The sequence below is a fragment of the Saccopteryx leptura genome, chromosome 2 (genome assembly GCF_036850995.1).
Source record: "Saccopteryx leptura isolate mSacLep1 chromosome 2, mSacLep1_pri_phased_curated, whole genome shotgun sequence".
Lineage (NCBI taxonomy): Eukaryota > Metazoa > Chordata > Mammalia > Chiroptera > Emballonuridae > Saccopteryx > Saccopteryx leptura.
Genome location: NC_089504.1, coordinates 332,759,662 through 332,780,831, shown reverse-complemented (window position 1 = coordinate 332,780,831; position 21,170 = coordinate 332,759,662). Strand labels below are relative to the sequence as shown.

The 21,170-nt window shown below is 44.9% G+C and overlaps 1 protein-coding gene across 1 annotated transcript in view; it reads right to left on the bottom strand.

The window, feature by feature from the left end:
* PITPNA (phosphatidylinositol transfer protein alpha) overlaps positions 1 to 21,170 on the bottom strand; it is a 47,917-nt gene that overhangs the window by 13,783 nt on the left and 12,964 nt on the right. Inside the window, exons 3-10 of the mRNA XM_066363571.1 lie at positions 20,659 to 20,804; positions 16,875 to 16,966; positions 9,941 to 9,948; positions 8,579 to 8,653; positions 6,002 to 6,085; positions 4,055 to 4,132; positions 3,793 to 3,903; positions 2,518 to 2,640 (exon numbers count right to left, since the gene is read on the bottom strand). Of these exons, the coding sequence (XP_066219668.1) occupies positions 2,518 to 2,640; positions 3,793 to 3,903; positions 4,055 to 4,132; positions 6,002 to 6,085; positions 8,579 to 8,653; positions 9,941 to 9,948; positions 16,875 to 16,966; positions 20,659 to 20,804 (717 nt within the window). The remainder of the gene's footprint in view (positions 1 to 2,517; positions 2,641 to 3,792; positions 3,904 to 4,054; positions 4,133 to 6,001; positions 6,086 to 8,578; positions 8,654 to 9,940; positions 9,949 to 16,874; positions 16,967 to 20,658; positions 20,805 to 21,170) is intronic.

Sequence of the window (21,170 nt, the reverse complement as noted above, 5' to 3'; positions counted from 1 at the left end):
TGAAGCCATGGCTCAAATGGTTTGAGCTCATCAGCCCCAGGGGCTAAAAATAGTTTCTCTGCGAACATGGCCCCAGATGGGCAGAGAATCACACCAAATGCGGGTTGCTGGGTAAATCCCTGTCATGGCGCATGCTGGAATCTGTCTATCTCCCCTCCTTTCATGTGAAAAGAAGAAAAAAAAAGAAAAGAAAAATGAATGAACCCGAAGTTGTGATATTGGAGGATGGAGAGAGGAAGAGTGTGAATGGTTGGTTGAGTGAAAAAACTAAATTGTCCTTAGGAAGAAGATGACAGTTAATATCAAAAGCTGAAAGACTTGACCAGGCTGCGACACAGTGGATAGAGCATTGCCCTGAGACACAGAGGACCGAAGTTCGAAACCTCGAGATCACCAGCTTGAGCACTGACTATCTACCTTGAGCGTGGGCTCATCAGCTTGAGTGCAGGGTTGCCGGCTCGAGCATGGGATCATAGACATAACCTCATAGTCACTGGCTTGAGCCCAGAGGTCACTGGCTTGAAGCCCAAGGTCGCTGGGTTGAGCCCAAGGTCACTGGCTTGAGTAAGGGGTCACTGGCTTGGCTGGAGCCCCCTGGTCAAGGCACATATGAGAAAGCAATGAGTGGACAATTAAGGTGCTGCAACAAAGAACAGATGCTTCTCATCTCTCTCCCTTTCTGTTTGTCCCTGTCTACGTGTCTCTCTGTTTTCCCTGTAACCATGGCTCAATTGGTTTGAGCACACTGGCCTGGGCACTGAGAATGGCTCCATGGAGCCTCCGCCTCAGGCATTAAAAATAGCTCAGTTGTGAGTATGGCCCTAGGTGGCCAGAGCATCGGCCCAGATGGGGGTTGCCAGGTGGATCCTGGTCCCAGAGCATGCAGGAGTCTATCTCCTCTCTTCTTACTTGGAAAAAAGAAAAAAGAAAAAAGAAACATCTGCCTTTAACAGGATCTCAGCATACCACTTAACCAGTGAATCAACCCAGGAAGTGTGATCCTGTAGGTAAAAACAATTCCCAGCAGGGCTCCAGAGGAAGGAAGAGCTCCTGGGCCCTGCAGCATGGGGCACCACAGCACCCAGGCCTGGGTCTCATCTGAGGCCCTGCTGGAAAGCCAGGCAAGACCATGGAAAGCAATGTCTGCCTAGACAACCAGGCTCTGCTAACCCACCCAAGGCAAGAAGGGAGAAATGGATGGCAGATCTTATGAAACAACTTTATCCCTTATTTTTAGCCCCAAGAAAGCAGGAAGCTCCAAATGGCATTTAGAGGGAGAAGAGGCTGTGTGATTAAGAGCTACAGCTTTTACCCTGACCTTATCTCCAGCAGGCTGAGTGATCCTGGACACACATTGAACTCTTACAGCCTCCACTTCCTTATCTACAGTATTTCTCCATGTATAAGATGCAACCTTTTCCTGAAAAATGTGTGGTTTAAAAACTGGATGCGCCTTATACAGTGGTGTAGATTTTTTTTACTTGCATTTCCCGTTTTTTCACGCTGTTGTGTTTGCACTTATTTAATGATGAATAAATCTTGAGTCCAATAACTTTATGTAATACAATTTTTTTCAAATTTCGTCCCCAAAATTAAGGCGTGCCTTATACAAGGGAGCATCTTTTTATTTTTTATTTATTCATTTTAGAGAGAGGAAAGAGACAGAGAGAGGAGGGAGGAGCAGGAAGCATCAACTCCCCTATGTGCCTTGACCAGGCGAGCCCAGGGTTTCGAACCGGCGACCTCAGCGTTCCAGGTCGACGCTTTATCCACTGCACCACCACAGGTCAGGCCAAGGGAGCATCTTATACATGGGGAAATACGGTAAGTGTGGGGATCATAGCGGTGTCCACTCATGGGTTTTGTGAGACTCACAGGAGACAGTGTACGTAAAAGCCCTCAGAACAGTGCCTTAGACACAGTGAGTATGTGAATGTTTTTCAGGACAATCTCCTCGAGTGAGCCTCGCAAGAGCATCTCCAACAAAGCGGGGGAATGTCAGGTCTTCAGGCTCCCCTGGAGCAGAGAGCTCTTCTTCTGGGAGTCATAGTCATGCCAAGCACCCCCCCTTCCCAGAACTAAGGCTCTAAACTCAAAACCACCTTCAAGTTAATTGTGTGTGCACTGTTGTGTCCTCTGTTGGCCATGCATATGGTTCAAGGTTGGTCCAGCCTGCCTCCTCCCAGGGTCACCTCCATCTCTGTAGCCCAGCACAATCCCGCCAGCCAGCTCTAAGAACCACTGCAGCACCTGTCTTACTCACTTGCCATTCAACACGACTGCCAGATTTGTCTCTGGATATGCCAAGACCTCAACTAGACTGCAAATTCAAGAGCACAGGCAATTTTCTTCCTTAGAGTTCCCAGGTTGCCTGGCATTAGATCTTACCCACAGGAGACACTGACATGTTCCTAGAACCACAGACCAGTGCCCTCAGCGAACTAGTCCAGCACGACCGAACCCTTCCCACGTTTTTCTAGTTGAGAGCCCCAGCGTCTCCTCTGGGCATCCACTTACCTCATCCAGCTGTCTCTTCGTCTCTTCTTCCATCCTTCGAATGTCGTCCATAGTCAGGTCAACCCACTTATCAAGCCAACAGAACAGCTGCCTGTGGAAGTTTGTAAATAGACGCTTCTCTTGCTATAAAAAGGATAGAACCCAGTTAGAACCCAGAAGTTGAAGGCCACTGTTGTGGCTCCCCTCCCCAAGATCTCTGAGACTTCCCCCCTTCTCAGCGGGGAAGTGGGAGAGAAGTGATGCCTGGCTGGCTTGTCTGGGTCGGCCCTCCAGTCCCATACGTCAGTGACTTTTGCCTTCACATGTCTAATAGGTATGGCTCCAACTAGGAGCCTCCAGGAGAAAATGGGTATCTAACTCACAGCTAGGCCCTATGTCCAAAACGCTAACAAGACAGGCAACGCATGAGCTCACAGCTAAGCCAAGGCCCCAAAACAACTGTGCCAAGTTTCCTCCTTGTCTCTAGAGCCTAAAGCCAGGTTAAAACTGGCCAGCAATTACAAAATGCAGCCCAAGAGTGAGGCTCTAACAGAAAAAACTCCTTATATTTGTCTAGTTCCATAATTTGAGGACACTGGAGAATTTGGCTTGCTGCCTCTAAGCCTTTTGGCTTAAAAAAGAGAGACTAAGTTTTATTTGTATTTCTTTATTTCTTCTTCTTCTTTTCCAAGCGAGAGGGGAGACAGACTCCCACATGCGCCCCAACTGGAATCCACTGACAACCCCTATCTGGGGCCGATGCTTTGCCCATCTGGGGCCATGCTTGCAACCAAGCTATTTTTAGTGCTTGAGGAGGAGGCTCCACAGAGCCATCCTCAGCACCCGGGGCCGATGTGCTCGAACCCACTGAGCCATGGCTGCAGGAGAGGAAAAGAGAAAAAGAGAGAAAGGGGGGAGAAGCAGATGGTGGCTTCTCCTGTGTGTCCTGACCGGGAATCAAACCCTGGACATCCATACGCCAGGCCTATGCTCTACCACTGAGCCAACTGGCCAGGGCCATTATTTGTATTCCAATCATAGCAAACATCTTCCTGTTTCCTGTTTTCTTTTTGCCTCATTTTCCTTCCCTGTCACAGGTGGTGCCCTTGGATGGACAGCACTAAACTGTAAGAGAGTTAAGTACAAGGACAAGTGGGGGTCTGGGAAATCAAACTGAAATATTTGAATGTCATCTACCCTAGGATACAAGTTACATGGGTTTTATGATCTTCATTTGTTGGGCAAAACACCCCACCAACCCGTAAACACTAGGAAGGCCTCGCCCTGGTCACTTACCTTATGTATAAAGTTTTCTACTTTGTTCTGCAGGCCCCACCACTTGAACTTGACAGTAACCAGTTTGTATGCACACATGTATGGGCAGTCTTTCTGATTTACAAGTTCTTGCTGCATTAGAAACATACCCACAGGTAGGTAACTAACAGGGTAGACCTCTGACTCTCCCTTAGCCCACACCCAGGCATTCTCTTCCTCCACCCATGGGGTGACACCCACCCACACTGTGCCCACCCCCTGGGGGTAAGAATGTGAACTGCACCTTCCAGTTGGGGCCCAAGGGTCCTCGGCCTGTTTTGATAGATTTAAATTTTGCTGGGTCTTCCTCTGCCTTGTAATCCTGAGAGAAGTAGTAGAATTGGGAGGGAGAGAAGAAGAGGGAGAAAGGAATAAAGGGAGATAAGAAAACGAAGGGAGGGAGAGAGGAATCAGATTTTCCATCAGAGTACACTTCATACCAGTCTTCATGCTGCTGGCACAGAAAATACAGGAAAACATTATAAACAAGATAGAGAGCTGTTTACATTTGCCTTGGAGGGGCATTCTGTGGGATTTTCTCTGCCGGGGTTTGTTTTCAATTTTACCATAGTAAAGTGTTACCAGACTGTCTGAGCAGGCACGCATTTCTACTGTCTAAAACAGATTTCCAACCTGGGGTGAGCATCCAAATGACCAGGAATGACTTTTTCAAAATACAAATTTCTGGGCTATTCTACCTAAAACCCAATGACTAAGAGTATCTGCTGGTAAGGGCAGCAAGGAGTTTTGTTCTTTAAACTCTGGAGATGATTCTAAAACAGAGCTGAGAACAACTGGCTGCCATTCCTGAAATCTAATATGTTCTCTCTTGTGCTTTTTTTTTTTTTTTAAACAGGCTTGTTTTAATAAAATCATTATTGAAAAGGTTCAATGTATAGGACATAGAATGTTGAATGCACAGTCTCCTCTTGTGTATTAGTCAGTCTCACTCCACTGATTTATAATGCAGTCAACGCTGTTAATTAACCATAACAGAAGTTTATCTTTAGCTGTTCCTCTGCATTGACCAGGGGCTCTGGAAAAGCCAACTCATTATAGCAAATACTTAACAAAAATAAAAAGAGGTAACAAATCACACACAAACACACAGTCATAAAGTATTTCCCAAAGCAAAGATTATTTACATGTACTCTAAAAAAATAAATCTTCCCTACCTCTGCTTCTCTCTGTTCATACAAAACCAGAGTTGACAAAACACTCAAAGAGTCACACCCTTTGCTAGTATTTGAGAAATATTTGACTATGCATGTTCAGTTTGAGAAAATTGATCAAGCTTATACTTATGATATATTCACCTTGCTATATATATTATACTGTACTTCAATAAAAAGTTTCTTGAAAAATCCATTAACCTTTTGAGGGTGGGAGTGAGATTATCAGGTAAGAAAGCACAAGATGGTTTTCACATCTTTTTGAAAATAAACAAATTGAAACATCTTAAGCATACAGAGTGACTCTAGGAAACAGGTGTCACACCACTGGGATACAGAAAACAAACTTTATTTCTACTAATGGCCAGAGAGCCAAATTCCCGCACCCTGATCCCAGCAGGCCTATCAGATAGGAACAGCGCTGGATGAGGGAGAACTACCCTTTTCTAAACAAATACTTCCTGGGAGCACAGCAGTGAGCAGGGCAGACTTAGTCCTTGCTCTCTGCAACTGTATGGTCAAGCAGTGGACTGTCATCCTCTAGGCACCTAGAGGATGTTTGTTACTCTGAGAAGCCATTACCAACTTCTTGAGGGCAGGGGACTTGTCTTTTCATATACCTGGAACACCCCTTGCCTGGAACACATACAGAACAAAATACTCCAAATAGAACAGGCAGGCAATAAATGTTTCTTAATTACTGGAGTGGAAAAATAAATTTGAGAACTAGTTTCGGGCTCAGTGTCATTTCAGCAAGGCAAATCACCCTTAGGACTACCAATAGTACCTACATTTTCAGGGGCTAAACAGGACACATACCTCTGGGCCACTATATCCCTGGTGGCATTCCCAAGTCAAGACAAAATAATTCTTAATACTAATTAAAAATAAATAAAACAAGTAACACCCAAGAGAAAACTTCCCTTTCAGCCAAGTTGGGTCTGGTTCCCTGGTTTCTCTGACACTAAAAAGTAACTTCTGCATCTCAATGGCCACCCACATCTCTAAACAGTTCCTACCTTGCTAAGTACTTGGCTTCGATCTGCAATGTCTATATATATGGCTTCCACATGTTTCCATGTCTCAGGCTCCAATTTATGCACCTGTAGGAATAAGGAGGACCACTGTGTAGTTTTTGTCAGCTATAAAGAACCCTTTACGCCTGACCAGGTGGTGGCGCAGTGGATAAAGCGTCGGACTGGGATGCAGAGGACCCAGGTTTGAGACTCCGGGTCTCCGAGGTCGCCAGCTTGAGTGCGGGCTCATCTGGTTTGAGGAAAAGCCCAGCAGCTTGAACCCAAGGTCGCTGGCTCCAGCAAGGGGTTATTCGGTCTGCTGAGGGCCCGCGGTCAAGGCACATATGAGAAAGCAATCAATGAACAACTAAGGTGTTGCAATGCGCAATGAAAAACTAATGATTGATGCTTCTCATCTCTCTCCGTTCCTGTCTGTCTGTCCCTGTCTATCTCTCTCTCTGACTCTCTCTCTGTCTCTGTAAAAAAATTAATTAATTAATTAATTAAAAAAAAGAACCCTTTACGTCTGATCAGGCGGTTGCGCAGTGGATAGAGCGTTGGACTGGGATGCAGAGGGTCCAGGTTTGAGACCCCGAGGTCACCAGTTTGAGCGCGGGCTCATCTGGTTTGAGCAAAGCTCACCAGCTTGGACCCAAGGTCCCTGGCTCGAGCAGGGGGTTACTCGGTCTGCTGAAGGCCTGTGGTCAAGGCACATATGAGAAAGCAATCAATGAACAACTAAGGTGTCGCAACAAAAAACTGATGATTGATGCTTCTCATCTCTCTCCGTTCCTGTCTGTCTGTCCCTGTCTATCCCTCTGACTCTCTCTCTGTCTCTGTAAAAAAATATATATATATAAATAAATAAATATAAAAGCCCATCAATAGGTCCTCTGCATCTCAGTCCAACACTCTATCCACTGTGCCACCGCCTGGTCATGCTATATTTATTTCTTTTAGTTATTGATTTTAGAGGGACAGAGTGAAATATCAATTTGTTATTCCACTTATTTATGCATTCATTGGTTGATTATTATATGTTTCCTGACTGGGGAATCCCCAACCTTGACATGTAGGGACAGCAGTCTCACCAACACAGCCACTCAGCCAGGGCTCTGTTTTTAATTTTCTGCTATACAAAAGACTACTACAATGAATCTTCTTGTATATAAGTTATTTCACACACGTGAAAACGTAACTGTATGATAAATTCCTAGGTGTGGAACTGCAGGAGTAAAGGCTAGGTATATATATATTTTTAAAAAGAATAGGTATATTTTATTTTATTATTTTTTATTGATTTTAGAGAGAGAGAGAAAGGAAGGGGTAGGACTGGGAAGAATCAACTCATAGTAGTTGCTCCTCGTATGTGCCTTCACTGGGCAAGCCCGGGATTTCGAACCGGAGACCTCAGAGTTCCAGGTCAATGCTTTATCCACTGCACCACCACAGGTCAGACAAAGATAGGTGTATTTCAGATTTGAGGAGTTTTTGGCAAATTGTGCTCTACAGAGGCTATAATTTTGATGTTTTGAAAATATAGGTCCTCTGTGCCAGGAGTTACATTCTAGACCAATCCCAGTACTACAAAAAGGCCTATAAGAAGGCCCTGGCCAGTTGACTAGGCAGTAGAGTGTCGGCCCAGTATGTAGAAGTCCCAGGTTCGATTCCCGGCCAGGGTACACAGGAGAAGTCCCCATCTGCTTCTCCACCCTTCCCCCTCTCCTTCCTCTCTATCTCTCTCTTCCCCTCCTGCAGCCGAGGCTCCATTGGAGCAAAGTTGGCCCGGGAACTGAGGACGGCTCTGTGGCCTCCGCCTCAGGCGCTAGAATGGCTCCCGCCACAAAGGAGCAACGCCCCAGATGGGCAGAGCATTGCCCCCTGGTGGGCGTGCCGGGTGGATCCTGGTCGGGCGCATGCGGGAGTCTGTCTGACTGCCTTCCTGCTTCTAACTTTGGAAAAATACAAAAATAAACAAACAAACAAAAAGGCCTATAAGGAGCCTTGGAGAGTGTGTTTTGCAAATTAGAAACAGAGCAATCCTATGCTGTTAGGATAGGTCTGTATCTTCCTGGCCAGGAAAACGAAAAGCACAGAAAGAATCCCATGGCAGGAATGGAGAAGCTGGCCCTGACTAGTTGGCTCAGTGGTAGAATGTTGGCCCAGCGTTTGGATGTCCTGGGTTCGATTCCTGGTCAGGGCACATAGGAGAAATGCTCATCTGCTTTTCCACCCCTTCCCCCCCTTCTTTCTCTCTCTCTCTCTCTCTCTTCCCCTCCTGCATCCATGGCTCGATTGGTTTGAGCGCATTGGCCTCAGGCACTAAGGATGGCTCCATGGAGCCTCCACCTCAGGCACTAAAAATAGCTTGGTTATGAGCATGGTTCCAGATGGGCAGAACATTGGCCCCAGACAGAGGTTGCCAGGTGGATCCCACTGGAGGTGCATGCAGGAATCTATCTCCCCTCCTTTCACTTGGAAAAGAAGGGGGAAAAAAGGAATGAAGAAGCACAGGGCAGAGCCTCAATACTCTGCTCTGAAGGTTGGAAGCCCTTGGAGCTCTTGAGAAGTGCTACTTACATTCTCCTGGGTGCCAAGATCTGGTTTGTGCCAGGTTTCAATTTTAATCAGAAAGTCTTCTTTCATGTACTCATTCTGGAAGGGGGGAAAAAATACCTTACGGTCACCAGGCTCAGGGTTGGAGAATAACCATTACTGGATCACGGGCAGTTAAAAAAACTCCAACTTCTGCCCCATAATAACAGCTAACTTTACTGGGAGCCCACAGTATGCTAGGCATGCATTATCTCACTCAACCCTCACCCCAGCCTATAAGGTCTGTAGTAATATCACCCTCATTTTATAGATGAAGAAAGTGAAGCTCAAAAGGGTAAGGTGGTTTGTCTAAGGCCACAGAGATGATGAGAGCTAGACCTCAAAATCAGGTCTGACTTCAAAATCCATGAATTTAACCTCTCTGCTGTATTCCCTTATGCCCAAAGTAGTAATGGTTTATTAGTAATGTGGGCAGAACACAGGAATACTTCCTAACCAACCAAACAAATCTGTCACTGCCCATTCCCCCCAGCCAGACTTTTGCTGAGGCCCAAAGTTCTCTTCTCAGCATATCATACTAACTCTTCATGATAATTACTATCTTCCTCCCTTAGTGCTTTTGTAAAGTTGGAACTACAAGCGCTGGCCAAATAGCTCAGTGGCTTAGAGCATCCTGCTGAAGCACTGCCAGTTTGGTCCCTGGTCCGGGCACATACAGGAAGAGATTGATGTTCCTGTCTCTCTCTCTCTCCCCCCTTCTTCTCTCGCTAAAATCAATAAATAAACATTAAAAATCAAATAAAAATACATAAAAGTTGGACCCACATAAGGGAGGAACACATTAGGCCATTAACTCCTTAGCAGGGATTAGGTTCTCCAGAACTGCCTATGTTGACCAGCAAGGCACTGGATGAGGATGCTGGAAGGTGGAGAGAAGGAGCAATGACATGGGGGTGGTCATGGAAGAAAAAAACCTTGCTGACTTCGTAGTTCTGCCAAGGGTCAGGACTCACTGGGTCAACAGATGTCCAGTGGGAAATCCCACTCAGGTCAGCTGAACTGAAGTTCCGCACAGCCCTGAAAGGCATGAGCTAGCAAGAGTAGGGAAGAGCCTTGTGTGTTCTGCACAAGTGAGACCTAGAGCTAGGATATCATGGTTTTGACTGCTGCACCTCACAGAGCCACACACCAATGCAGCTTAAAGAAAGAGGCTAGTTTGTCAATTAACAGGTTCCTCCTTAGGATTGAAAGGATTAAACCTTAACAGCTCCAAAAGTCATCCAAGAGAAAGAGGAATACCCAGGAACCTCCAGTGCAGTTAGTTTTATTTCTTCTTTTTCTATAAATCGTCTACAATTCCACCCCCCAACCCTTGAAAATACTTACTGTAATAACTGCTCCAAGGCAAGGACATGGAAAGAAGAGAGAAAAGGATTAATGAGGATGAATAAATATCTGCCCCTCAGCCCCAGAGACCATGGTAGCAAAGAGTTTTCTACTCCCTGGGGCTTATTCCACAGTTACCCTCCAAGCCTCAACGAGTGCATTTGGCACCTCAAATGCACCAACCCTCAAGATTCAATCATACAAAATTCCCAGAACACCAAATCTGGATTTAATTAAGAAATGCCACTGTCGCCTGACCAGGCGGTGGCGCAGTGGATAGAGCGTCAAACTGGGATGCGGAAGATGCAGGTTCGAGACCCCGAGGTCACCAGCTTGAGTGCGGGCTCATCTGGTTTGAGCAAAAGCTCACCAGCTTGAGCCCAAGGTCGCTGGCTCGAGCAAGGGGTTACTTGGTCTGCTGAAGGCCCGCGGTCAAGGCACGTATGAGAAAGCAATCAATGAACAATTAAGGTGTTGCAATGTGCAACGAAAAACTAATGATTGATGCTTCTCATCTCTCCATTCCTGTCTGTCTGTCCCTGTCTATCCCTCTCTCTGACTCTCTCTCTCTCTGTAAAAAAAAAAAAAAAAAAAAAAAAGTAAAAAGAACCCCCTGATGATTGATGCTTCTCATCCCTCTCCGTTCCTGTCTGTCCCTATCTATCCCTCTCTCTGACTCTGTCTCTGTAAAAAAAAAGAAAAAAAACAAGAAAAAGAAAAGAAATGCCACTATCAGCTCCTTGAGATTCTTTTCAGCCAGGCAAGGAAAGGGGAGTGGCTCCGAAGAGCTGGGGGACTGGACCCGCTGCTATGCCTCAGTGTTGCCTGGGGTCCCCCTTACTTCAGGGGAACAGAGCAGGGCACATTAGGCCAGGCACTGTCTATCTGCCTTCTGCATCCTCCTCTCACTGTAACCAAACCTCTCATCCTCTATACTCCTGCTCATTGTAATGAGACCCACTCGGAAAACACAGTTCAATTATTTATCAGAGAAAATGACTGCAGCTCTAATGTCACCAGGGAACAAACTAGCTCTCCTCCTGACAACAGCCCAGATCATCTGTTCCCTCTGAATTTAGGACTTACTCAATTTCTGATGGATGCCACATTGCCATGTTTGAACATTTATGGGACTAACAGTGAAACCCCTAAACTCCAAAACTGCAGCAAAAGTTACCTCTGAGACTGAGAAGAGGAAAAGCTCAAATATAAGGGATAAGATCTACCCTGCATAAAAATAATACAAGAGACTGTAAGTTATTTCCCCAAACCCAATGAAAGAAACTTGGAAGAAAGTATAAGATTAAGATTATAACTAAAGGGCCTATTGAAATAGCTGCTCTGTTATTGCTTGTAAAAAACTGTTAACAAAAAGGACATGGTATTAATATTTAGCAAGAGGAAACCCAAAGAGGTCAGTTTGGCAAAAATTCTCCAGGGCGGTCTTAGGAGCAGGGGGCCTGGGCTGCGAACATGGCACGTCTAGCAGCCCCATCGTGAGTGGAGACAGCATTGTCAGGATAGCCTGGTTGGATGACTCAGCCACCAAGATTCTCCAACTAACCACCTGATTCTGAATCCCTGTTCTTCAAGCAACCTTCTCCTTCTAGTTCGGCCTCATATCAAGAAAGAATGTGCTGGGCCAGGCAGTGGCGCAGTGGATAAAGCGTCGAACTTGGATGAAGAGGGCCCAGGTTCAAGACTCTGAGGTCGCCAGCTTGAGCACGGGCTCATCTGGTTTGAGCAAAAGCTCACCAGCTTGAGCCCAAGGTCACTAGCTTGAGCAAGGGGTTGCTCGGTCTGCTGAAGGCCCGCGGTCAAGGCACATATGAGAAAGCAATCAATGAACAACTAGGGCGTCGCAGCAAAAAACTGATGATGCTTCTCGTTTCTCTCCGTTCCCATCTGTCTGTCCCTATCTATCCCTCTCTCTGACTCTCTCTTTGTCCCTCTGAAAGAAAAAAAAAAAGAACGTGCTAATCAACAGACATAAGTGTCTGATAACTTAACCAAGTGAACATTTTCACTACATACTGACATTCTGATTATACTTTAGTTTTTCATGTGGAAGAGGCCACAAGGGCCTAATCAAGTGGTGGCACAGTGGATAGAGCACTGGTCTGGAACTCTGAGGACCCAGGTTCAAAATCCTAAGGTCACCGACTTGAGCGAAGGCTCATCTGGCTTGAGCACACACAGGCTCACCAGCTTGAGCATGGGATCATAGATATGACCCCATGGTCGCTGGCTTGAGCCCAAAGATCACTGGCTTGAAGCCCAAGGTCACTGGCTTGAACAAGGGGTCACTGGCTCAGCTGGAGCCCCCCAGTCAAGGCACATATGAGAAAGCAATCAATGAATAACTAAGGTGCAACAATTACGAGTTGTTGCTTCTCATCTCTCTCCCTTCCTGTCTGTCCCTCCATCTCACTCTCTCTCTCTAAAAAAAAAGAAGAGCCCATAAGGAAAGAAAGCCCTAATCAGCAAACAAGAAGGTCTCGTTTCATTAGTAATTTGGATTTCAACATAACTTAATATATTGGCATATGAGGTTTTTGGCATATGACCTTAATCTTTTTGAGACTCTTAAGAAATAGATCCACTCAGTTCTGACAAATTAGATTTCTGAATCCATGACGATGACCCTCTGTGGCTTTTAATGCCAACTTGGGTGACAAAACAACCTTCCCTAATCTTCTCTAGCCCTCTCTGTTCCTCCAGACACCTCTGCATTCACAGCACTGCCTTTTCTTCAGACTGCAATCCTGGGCACCCTAGAAGTCCCAGGAACTTCTTTGAAAATGAAGCTCTGCAAATAAGACTAATCAGGTACTTTAAAACCTTGGCTTAGTGAGATTATTCAGCCAAGCATTAAGACTAGTGGGAGAGGTAGAAAGAGAAACACTTATTTTCTTCTTCCTATTTTTATTTTATTTTATTTTATTATTTATTTATTTATTTACAGGGACAGAGAGAGAGTCAGAGAGAGGGACAGATAGGGACAGACAGACAGGAACAGAGAGAGATGAGAAGCATCAATCATCAGTTTTCTGTTGCAACACCTTAGTTGTTCATTGATTGCTTTCTCATATGTGCCTTGACCTCGGGCCTTCAGCAGACTGATTCTTTCTATTTTTATTCACAGACCAAACCCCTCTTACTCTCTCCTCACATCCCAACCCATCAGCAACAGGGGAAAGAGACAAAGAGAAATAAGGTAAGACAGAAAGAGCTGATGAGTAGAGTATTCCAGCTCCATTTTCATTCCACTCAGAATAAGGTTAGAGCCTTCAAAAAGGCATGAGGAATTTATTCCATGTTCCTTTATCCATCACATCTCAAACTTTGAACTACTTTGACCAAACATAGATGTCTGTACTCATCATCTTTCTCATCAACCCCCAGAGGGAAATGGTAACTAGCCTTTCTTATTTATTTATCTTATTTTAAAAGAGCAAGCATCTAACTGAACTGATCTAAGATTCAATATATTCCTTCTGTATGATGGCAACTGTGTGAGGTCAGCACCCACTTTCGAGGAAACCTTCCCCCTACCCCCCAACCTCTGTTCATGGAGTATTTAGAAAGTACTTTTATCTTTTTTTCTTTTGGCCAAAGATCAGGACAACATGTGAACAAACATTTAGTGGCTAGAAAAACGCCCATGTCAGCGGCAGCACACTCCCCAGAATTACAGAGGACAGTGGCATCTCTGTCAGCACAAGATATGTACCCAGAACCCTGCCCCAGACAAGGAAGAGTCCATGCTATCAGTTTGCTTCCTTTATGCCAAGTTGGTGAAGGTTCTTGTGACGAATGCTCAATGCAACTCTCTTAGACATCAAGAAAAGTCACCTTTGGCCCTAGACAAGACATACTCAACCACTGTGCACAAGGTCTTTTAAGAAAGTGTGTATATGCCTCTTTTCCACTAATTGAATAGCTTCCTGTCCATTGCTTTGGGAGTAGTGACATTTGCATTTTAGCTACAGCAATAAAACTCTTAAGTGTCACACATCCCAGGTCCTATCAATGATTGTTAATCTCCTGATACAAAGGTCTTGAACCTGTGTAGGACTGTAAAGAGTAATGGCCCTGTGCTCTAGACTTTAATCGTTCCTAAGTTCACAGGATAACGACCACATGGGTGGAACATCCTCATCAGAAACAATCTAGGGAGTGCCAGATTGCCACAAACAAGACAAGTTCAGCAGTCCCTGTAAGGAGGCTGGCAAGAGGACCCAGTGCCAGCCTGTCTGTGAAAACAAATGTGGATGGCTGGGGAAAGGCCACACACCTCACAGACAAGTTCTAGGAACCACCCTAGGATCTGGATCAGTACCATCTTGGGCCTTAGGCAAGATGCACTCTGAAATCCTACAAAGTGAGGAGTCTGAACTACTCAAAAGGGAATCCCAGAAAGTATAGAATAGAAAGTTTTCTGGGGAGGTTCAAATCTTTCCTTTCCAGAAACTTCAGATGGAGACTGGCCAAGGTTAAGAAAATTATTACTGTAGTGAAAACAGTAATTAGGCTGACAGTTATGACCTACAATATATATATTAAAAATTTTTTTAAAGGCTAAATAATTTCTTTTTGTTACAGTTAATGGCATGCATTGGTTTTTAAATTGGAGTTAAAGGGCAAGGACTCTTGGATTGAACATAACCACAAGGCAATTAATGTTTTACAAACATCACTTTTACATAATTGTAGTTGTTTTTAAATGTAAAAAATTATTATCTGATAAAGACACCCTCTTATTTTGTTTAAAAAAAGAAAGGAAGGAAGGGAGGGAGGGAGGGAGGGAGGGAGGGAGGGAGGGAGAGAGAGAGAGAGAGAGAGAGAGAGAGAGAGAGAGAGAGAAAGAAAGAAAGAAAGAAAGAAAGAAAGAAAGAAAGAAAGAAAGAAAGAAAGAAAGAAAGAAAGAAAGAAAATTATTCCTCTCCCATGCCCCCACTCCCATGTTTAACATGCTGGGCCCTGGCCAGTTGGCTCAGTGGTAGAGCATCTACTTGGCATGTAGCTGTCCCAGGTTTGATTCCCAGTCAGGGCACACAGGAAAAGTGACCATCTGCTTCTCCACCCCTCCCTCTCCCTCTTCTCTATCTCTCTCCAACTCCTGCACTTGAGGATGAATTGGTTCTAGCACATCGGCTCCAGGTAGTGAGAATGGCTCCGTGGAGCCTCTGCCTCAGGCATTAATATTGCTCTGTTGAGGATGCTGGTAAGGGTACATGTGGGAGTCTGTCTCTCTATCTCCTCTCCTCTCACTTGGAAAAAAGGGGAAAAAAAAGAACATGCTGGTTTAGCGTAGTCAGGGCTCTTTTTTATTTTTTATTTTATTTATTCATTTTAGAGAGGAGAGAGAGAGACAGACAGACAGATAGACAGAAAGGAGGATCAGGAAGCATCAACTCCCATATGTGCCTTGACCAGGCAAGCCCAGGGTTTTGAACCGGCGAACTCAGTGTTTCCAGGTCAACGCTTTATCCATTGCGCCACCACAGGTCAGGCAGTCAGGGCTCTTAACAGTGACGTTCCTCCTCCTTGCCCCCATCTGCCACCCAAATCTAGCATGCATATTTCATGTGTTATATAACATATTTGAGGTATAGCTGATTCTAAATCCTTTCATCGGAAATTGGGTTTATTTGCATTTTAGCCCAACAACATCAGTGTTTTCTTTGCTATGTTTTCTTGGTGTCCAGGCTTGGCCCTTCCCCAGGGCAGGAAGGTCACCCTACAGGCCTCTTCTATGACTGCTGCGTCCCTCAAGAGTCTCTGGCCTCAACACTGTTTTGCAAGCTAAACACAAATATATCACATTTAAAACTGGAAATTTCAGTATCTAACAATAAAGCAGTGGTTTAAAAAGATCACAGAGGCCCTGGCCGGTTGGCTCAGCGGTAGAGCGTTGGCCTGCCGTGCGGGGGACCCGGGTTCGATTCCTGGCCAGGGCACACAGGAGAAGCGCCCATTTGCTTCTCCACCCCGCCCCCCTCCTTCCTCTCTGTCTCTCTCTTCCCCTCCCGCAGCCAAGGCTCCATTGGAGCAAAGATGGCCCGGGCGCTGGGGATGGCTCCTTGGCCTCTGCCCCAGGCGCTAGAGTGGCTCTGGTCGCAACAGAGCAACGCCCCGGAGGGGCAGAGCATCGCCCCCTGGTGGGCAGAGCGTCCGCCCCTGGTGGGCGTGCCGGGTGGATCCCGGTCAGGCGCATGCGGGAGTCTGTCTGACTGTCTCTCCCCGTTTCCAGCTTTAGAAAAAAAATACAAAAAAAAAAAAAAAAAAAAAAAAGATCACAGTACATTTACACAATAGAATATGATGCAGCCATAACAAATTTTAAAAATTAGGAGACTATGTAGTGACAAGTAAAAGAGTCTTCATTTACTGAATAAAATGAGCAATTTAGTAGTTAATATGATATAATCCAAAATCTGTCTAGGAACTGTGTCTGGATATTTGTTATATGTGTGTACATTTAAGATTTTTAAAAAAGGCTAGAAAGAAAGACACATGTTAACAGTGACTACCTAGGGATAAGAGAATCATGGGTGGTTATTTTCTTCTGTTTGTATATACCTTTTAAAATTTAAACAGAGAACATTACTTTCATAATCAGTAAAAGTGATCAAAATTATCATACCATCCCCAAATAAGAGGTGTTGGTTCTGTGCCATCTCAGGCCATGACTATTTGGTGGTTCTCACCCAGTGGATGCCAAATTGTACTAGACAACACTGACACCACCAGCCTCAGGTCTAAAAGGAGCCCCCAAACTCATCATTCCACTGACCTAAGTTGGAAAATAAACATGGGACACAAAACTCCAATTCATTCCCACCATTGAGTCTATTTGACCACACCCTCTGTCCATCTTGACCACACCCTCTATCTATCTTGAGACCCATCTAGCCAGCTCTGCACTTACCAGTTCTGCAATAAGGGTAGGCATTCCATGCTTTTTCATGTATATTTAGGGCTCCCTCTGGGGCCAGCATTCGAACAAACGTGGGTACTTTGCTATAGTGAGAAAAAGGGGTTATGAAGAGAAATTGATGAATTAGAAGAATTAGGCTTTTACATCACATTCTTCAGGCCACAGCTCCAGCTTCTTCAATGGGGAATTGACAAGTTAATTTCCATGAGATAAGTAGGCTGCATTTGTCTGTGAGAAGCCACCTGTCTGAGCCTGAACCTCCAGCTCAGCTAGCTACTAACATTCATGCATATATTGCCCCACCACCCACCACGGACAAGGCAGGTGAGACTCCGGTCTACCTACCATGGCTTATCAGCCATTACATTATTTAAGCTTTTTTTTCTAGAGCTCACTGGACCCAGGGCATTATACTCCACACTGCAAGGATGATATCTCAAAGAGTATACCAGTCCAGGTTTATGGGCCAGGGAGACTGACTGACTTCAAGTATGGGATCCACGATGATCTGATCTTCTATTGTCAGATCTGGGATGCCAGGAGGCCAAAGGGCCATCTGCCCTCCAGGACAAAATATTCTCTGCTATTTAAGTCTTCTTATCTCAGGTTACAGAACAGCATGTTCAGTAAGAGCTTTTTTTTTTTTAAAAAAGATAAATATATTGCTCTTCCTTAGTTTTTCATTGGTATTCTAAGCAGTCTTTAAGAGGCTCCAATAATCTCATCAGCATTAGTGCCTAAAACCTAAGGAAAAAGAGCTAACCCAATAGAGAGCTAACTCAGAGCAACCCTCTGAGATTCATCCACTGACTGCCTCGCTCATGCAGCTAAGTATTTCCATGTGCCAGGCACCAGGATACATACAGAAACCACACAGACTTGGGTCCTGCCCTCAAGGAGTTGACATTCTAGTGGAGAGTGTAACTAACCAAGCAGAGGACAACAGTGTGCGTACTGTAAGCAGGTGAGCACAGGCTCTGAGGGCAGAGAACATGGTGCAGAGAGCATGGGGCATGGGGAGACTCCTCAGGAGAATAAGGAGTAAATGAACACGAACACATAGAGTGAGGAGGACTAAGCTTGCCCTGCCTGGAAAGCTTGGTTGGTTGGAGCATCGTCCCAAAGCACAGAGGCTGCCAGTTCAATCTCCAGTAGGGCACATCGGGAACAGAATCCCAAGGGCAAAGGAAGGCCATCTATAGCTTTTAAGCTGGGGAGTAACCAATCTGTCTTATAGAAAGAGCACTCAAAACTGTGAATAAGGCCTGACCTGTGGTGGCACAGTGCATAAAGTGTCAACCTGGCATGCTGAGGTCGCCAGTTTGAAACCCTGGGCTTGCCTGGTCAAGGCACACAGCACATATGGAAGTTGATACTTCTTGCTCCTCTCTTCCTCTCTCTCTTCTGTTTATGTCTCTGTCTCTCCCCTCATGAATTAAAAAAAAATTTAAAAACCACAATTGTGTGAATAAATGAAAAGCAAGGTGATCAGTTAGGACCTAGTACAGTAATTCAGGCAAGAGATGATGGAAGATGGCCCTGGCCAGTTGGCTCAGTGGTAGAGCGTAGGCCTGGCGTGCAGGAGTCCCGGGTTCGATTCCCGGCCAGGGCACACAGGAGAAGCGCCCATCTGCTTCTCCACCCCTCCCCCTTTCCTTCCTCTCTGTCTCTCTCTTCTCCTCCCGCAGCGAAGGCTCCACTGGAGCAAAGTTGACCCAGGCACTGAGGATGCCTCTGTGGCCTCTGCCTCAAGTGCTAGAGTGGCTCTGGTTGCAACAGAGCAATGCCCCAGATGGGCAGAGCATCGCCCCCTGGTGGGTGTGCTGCGTGGATCCCGGTCGGGCGCATGCGGGAGTCTGTCTGACTGCTTCCCCGTTTCCAACTTCAAGAAAAATACAAAAATAAAAATAAAAGATGATGGAAGAAAATGGAGAAGTTGGAGGTACTAAGAAAACAGAGTCAACAGAACTTGATTTGATATAAGGGATAAGGAAGAGGGCGGTGGTGAACCTGTGTTCCTGACTGGAGCAACTAGACAGCTGACAGGAAGGCTTTGCACCTCATGAGAAGTGACTGTGGCATTCAGCACTTTTTTTTTTTTTTGCAGCTGTGTGTGTGGCATTAAGGAAATAGAGGTAACAGCACAAAGTTTATAGCCTCTTGTAGGAATAGGGTAAGACTGGTCCTACAGACCTCCTTTCTGCAACTTTGGTTGGACCAATTGAGCTGAGGAACCAACTGGCCCTTTCTACCAACCTCACTATATCTTTACAAAATGCTCTTTAAAAAATACAAATGTGCCTCACCAGACGGTGATGCAATGGATAGAGCATCAGACTGGGATGCAGAGGACCCAGGTTCGAAATCCGAGGTCACCGGCTTGAGTGCAGGCTCACCAACTTGAGCATAGGGTCGCTGGCTTGAGCGTGAGATCACAGACATGACCCCATGGTCGCTGGCTTGAGCCCAAAGGTCGCTGGGTTGAGCAAGGGGTCACTAGCTCTGCTGTAGCCCCCTGGTCAAGGCACATATGAGAAAGCAATCAATAATATCTAAGGAGCCACAACAAAGAATTGAGGCTTCTCATCTCTCTCCCTTCCTGTCTGTCTGTCCCTACCTGTGCCTCTCTTTCTTTGTCTCTGTCTAAAAAAATAAATAAATGGTAAATATGGTTACGTATATTTTACCACAATTTTAAAAAATATTCAGGTTTATTTTTTCCAGTTCTGGAGAGCTTCTAAAACTTGCTTTCAACATCCATTTCAACTTGGTTCAACTTCCATTCAAGCTGGTACCTGTATATACTATTGCTTTCAGCACCCTTTGGGTCAGTTCAGAGTTTGCTGAAATACAGGGTGAGGCAAAAGTAGGTTTAAAGTTATTTGTATGGAAAATGATACAATAATTAATAAATAATGCAAGAATAAACTCTGTGTTTCACGTACTCATAACTGTAAACCTACTTTTGCCCCACCCTGTATTACTGTTTTGGTTAGGAATTCAGCAACTTTGTGTAGTTTGCTATGGATTTTAGTTCACAAATCAGTTCAAAAACTTAAATATTTATGGCTTTGATACAAAGAGAGGTACCAAAATTTTTCTGGAGCTGATTTCACAATATCAGAATTTAAAATACTACCTGATCTAGCAATCCTACTTTTAGGAACATTCACTATTGATTTATACACACAAGTACATCAAAAGATTTGCACAGGAGATTTACTGGAGTACTGTATGTAAACATCTGGAAATGAGTATAAACATACAGCAAGAGCAGGTGAAACCCTCACAGCACATCTGAACAAAATAATACTATGTGTACATCAAAAGAGTAAGACGAGATATGCTGACAGTAAAAGAAAGCTATGACATAATAAGTAGCAAAAGAGCAAAGTCAGAACAGTATGTATAGTATGATCCCATCTATGTTAAAATAACAATAAAGGAAATGAAGACCCATTTACACACACACACACACACACACACAAAGCTATATTCATAGAAAATGAGCATTACTGTGGGAAGGGCCCACAAAAAACTAAACATTAACATCTCTGGGGACTGGGAGCTTGGTTGAACAAGTACTATTTTTATTTCAAAACAAAACAAAAAACACAACCCCCCAAACCTGTATATGATCAAAGAAGTACTACCACCTACACTTACTCTGGTGAAGCAACTTGAGCAACCAGCTAATAACCTGGAAACCCCCAATTATTCACTATCTCCACTTCTAAAGCAGGCTACCTTCAGGTTCTGCTGCACAGCCACATACCTCTGTAGGTGGTAGATCTTGTGCGTGTACTGGCCTTTCTCTCCGTCCTTCTCATAGGGTTCATTCACCAGGACCTCCACGCCTTCACCACCACCCGTTTCATTTTTGCTGGCCTCAGCCACAGAATACAGCTGTCCTACTTGATACTAAAGGAACAGAGAGATGGGAGTTATTGTCAATGCAGACTCTAAACACTTGCACACGGCCCAGTTGCCAGTAACTGTCCAATTAGTTCACTCTAGGGTCTTATCCAAGGAACTCATTCTGAAGTTTTACACAGGGCCTTGTCCAAACCCACCCAAAACCACTGAGAATGCCGCTCCATGGCCTCTTTTCAGCCATCAAATGTGTTTAATTTCATCCTTCCTATTTTCATACCAACATCCAGAAAACAGATTATAGAGTCCAAGGTAGTTTTTGCCCTACTATCAAAGCCTCAAAACAAGACCTGGGGTAAGAGGCTAGAGGTCTATTTATTCCATTCTTTTTTTTTTTTTGTATTTTTCTGAAGC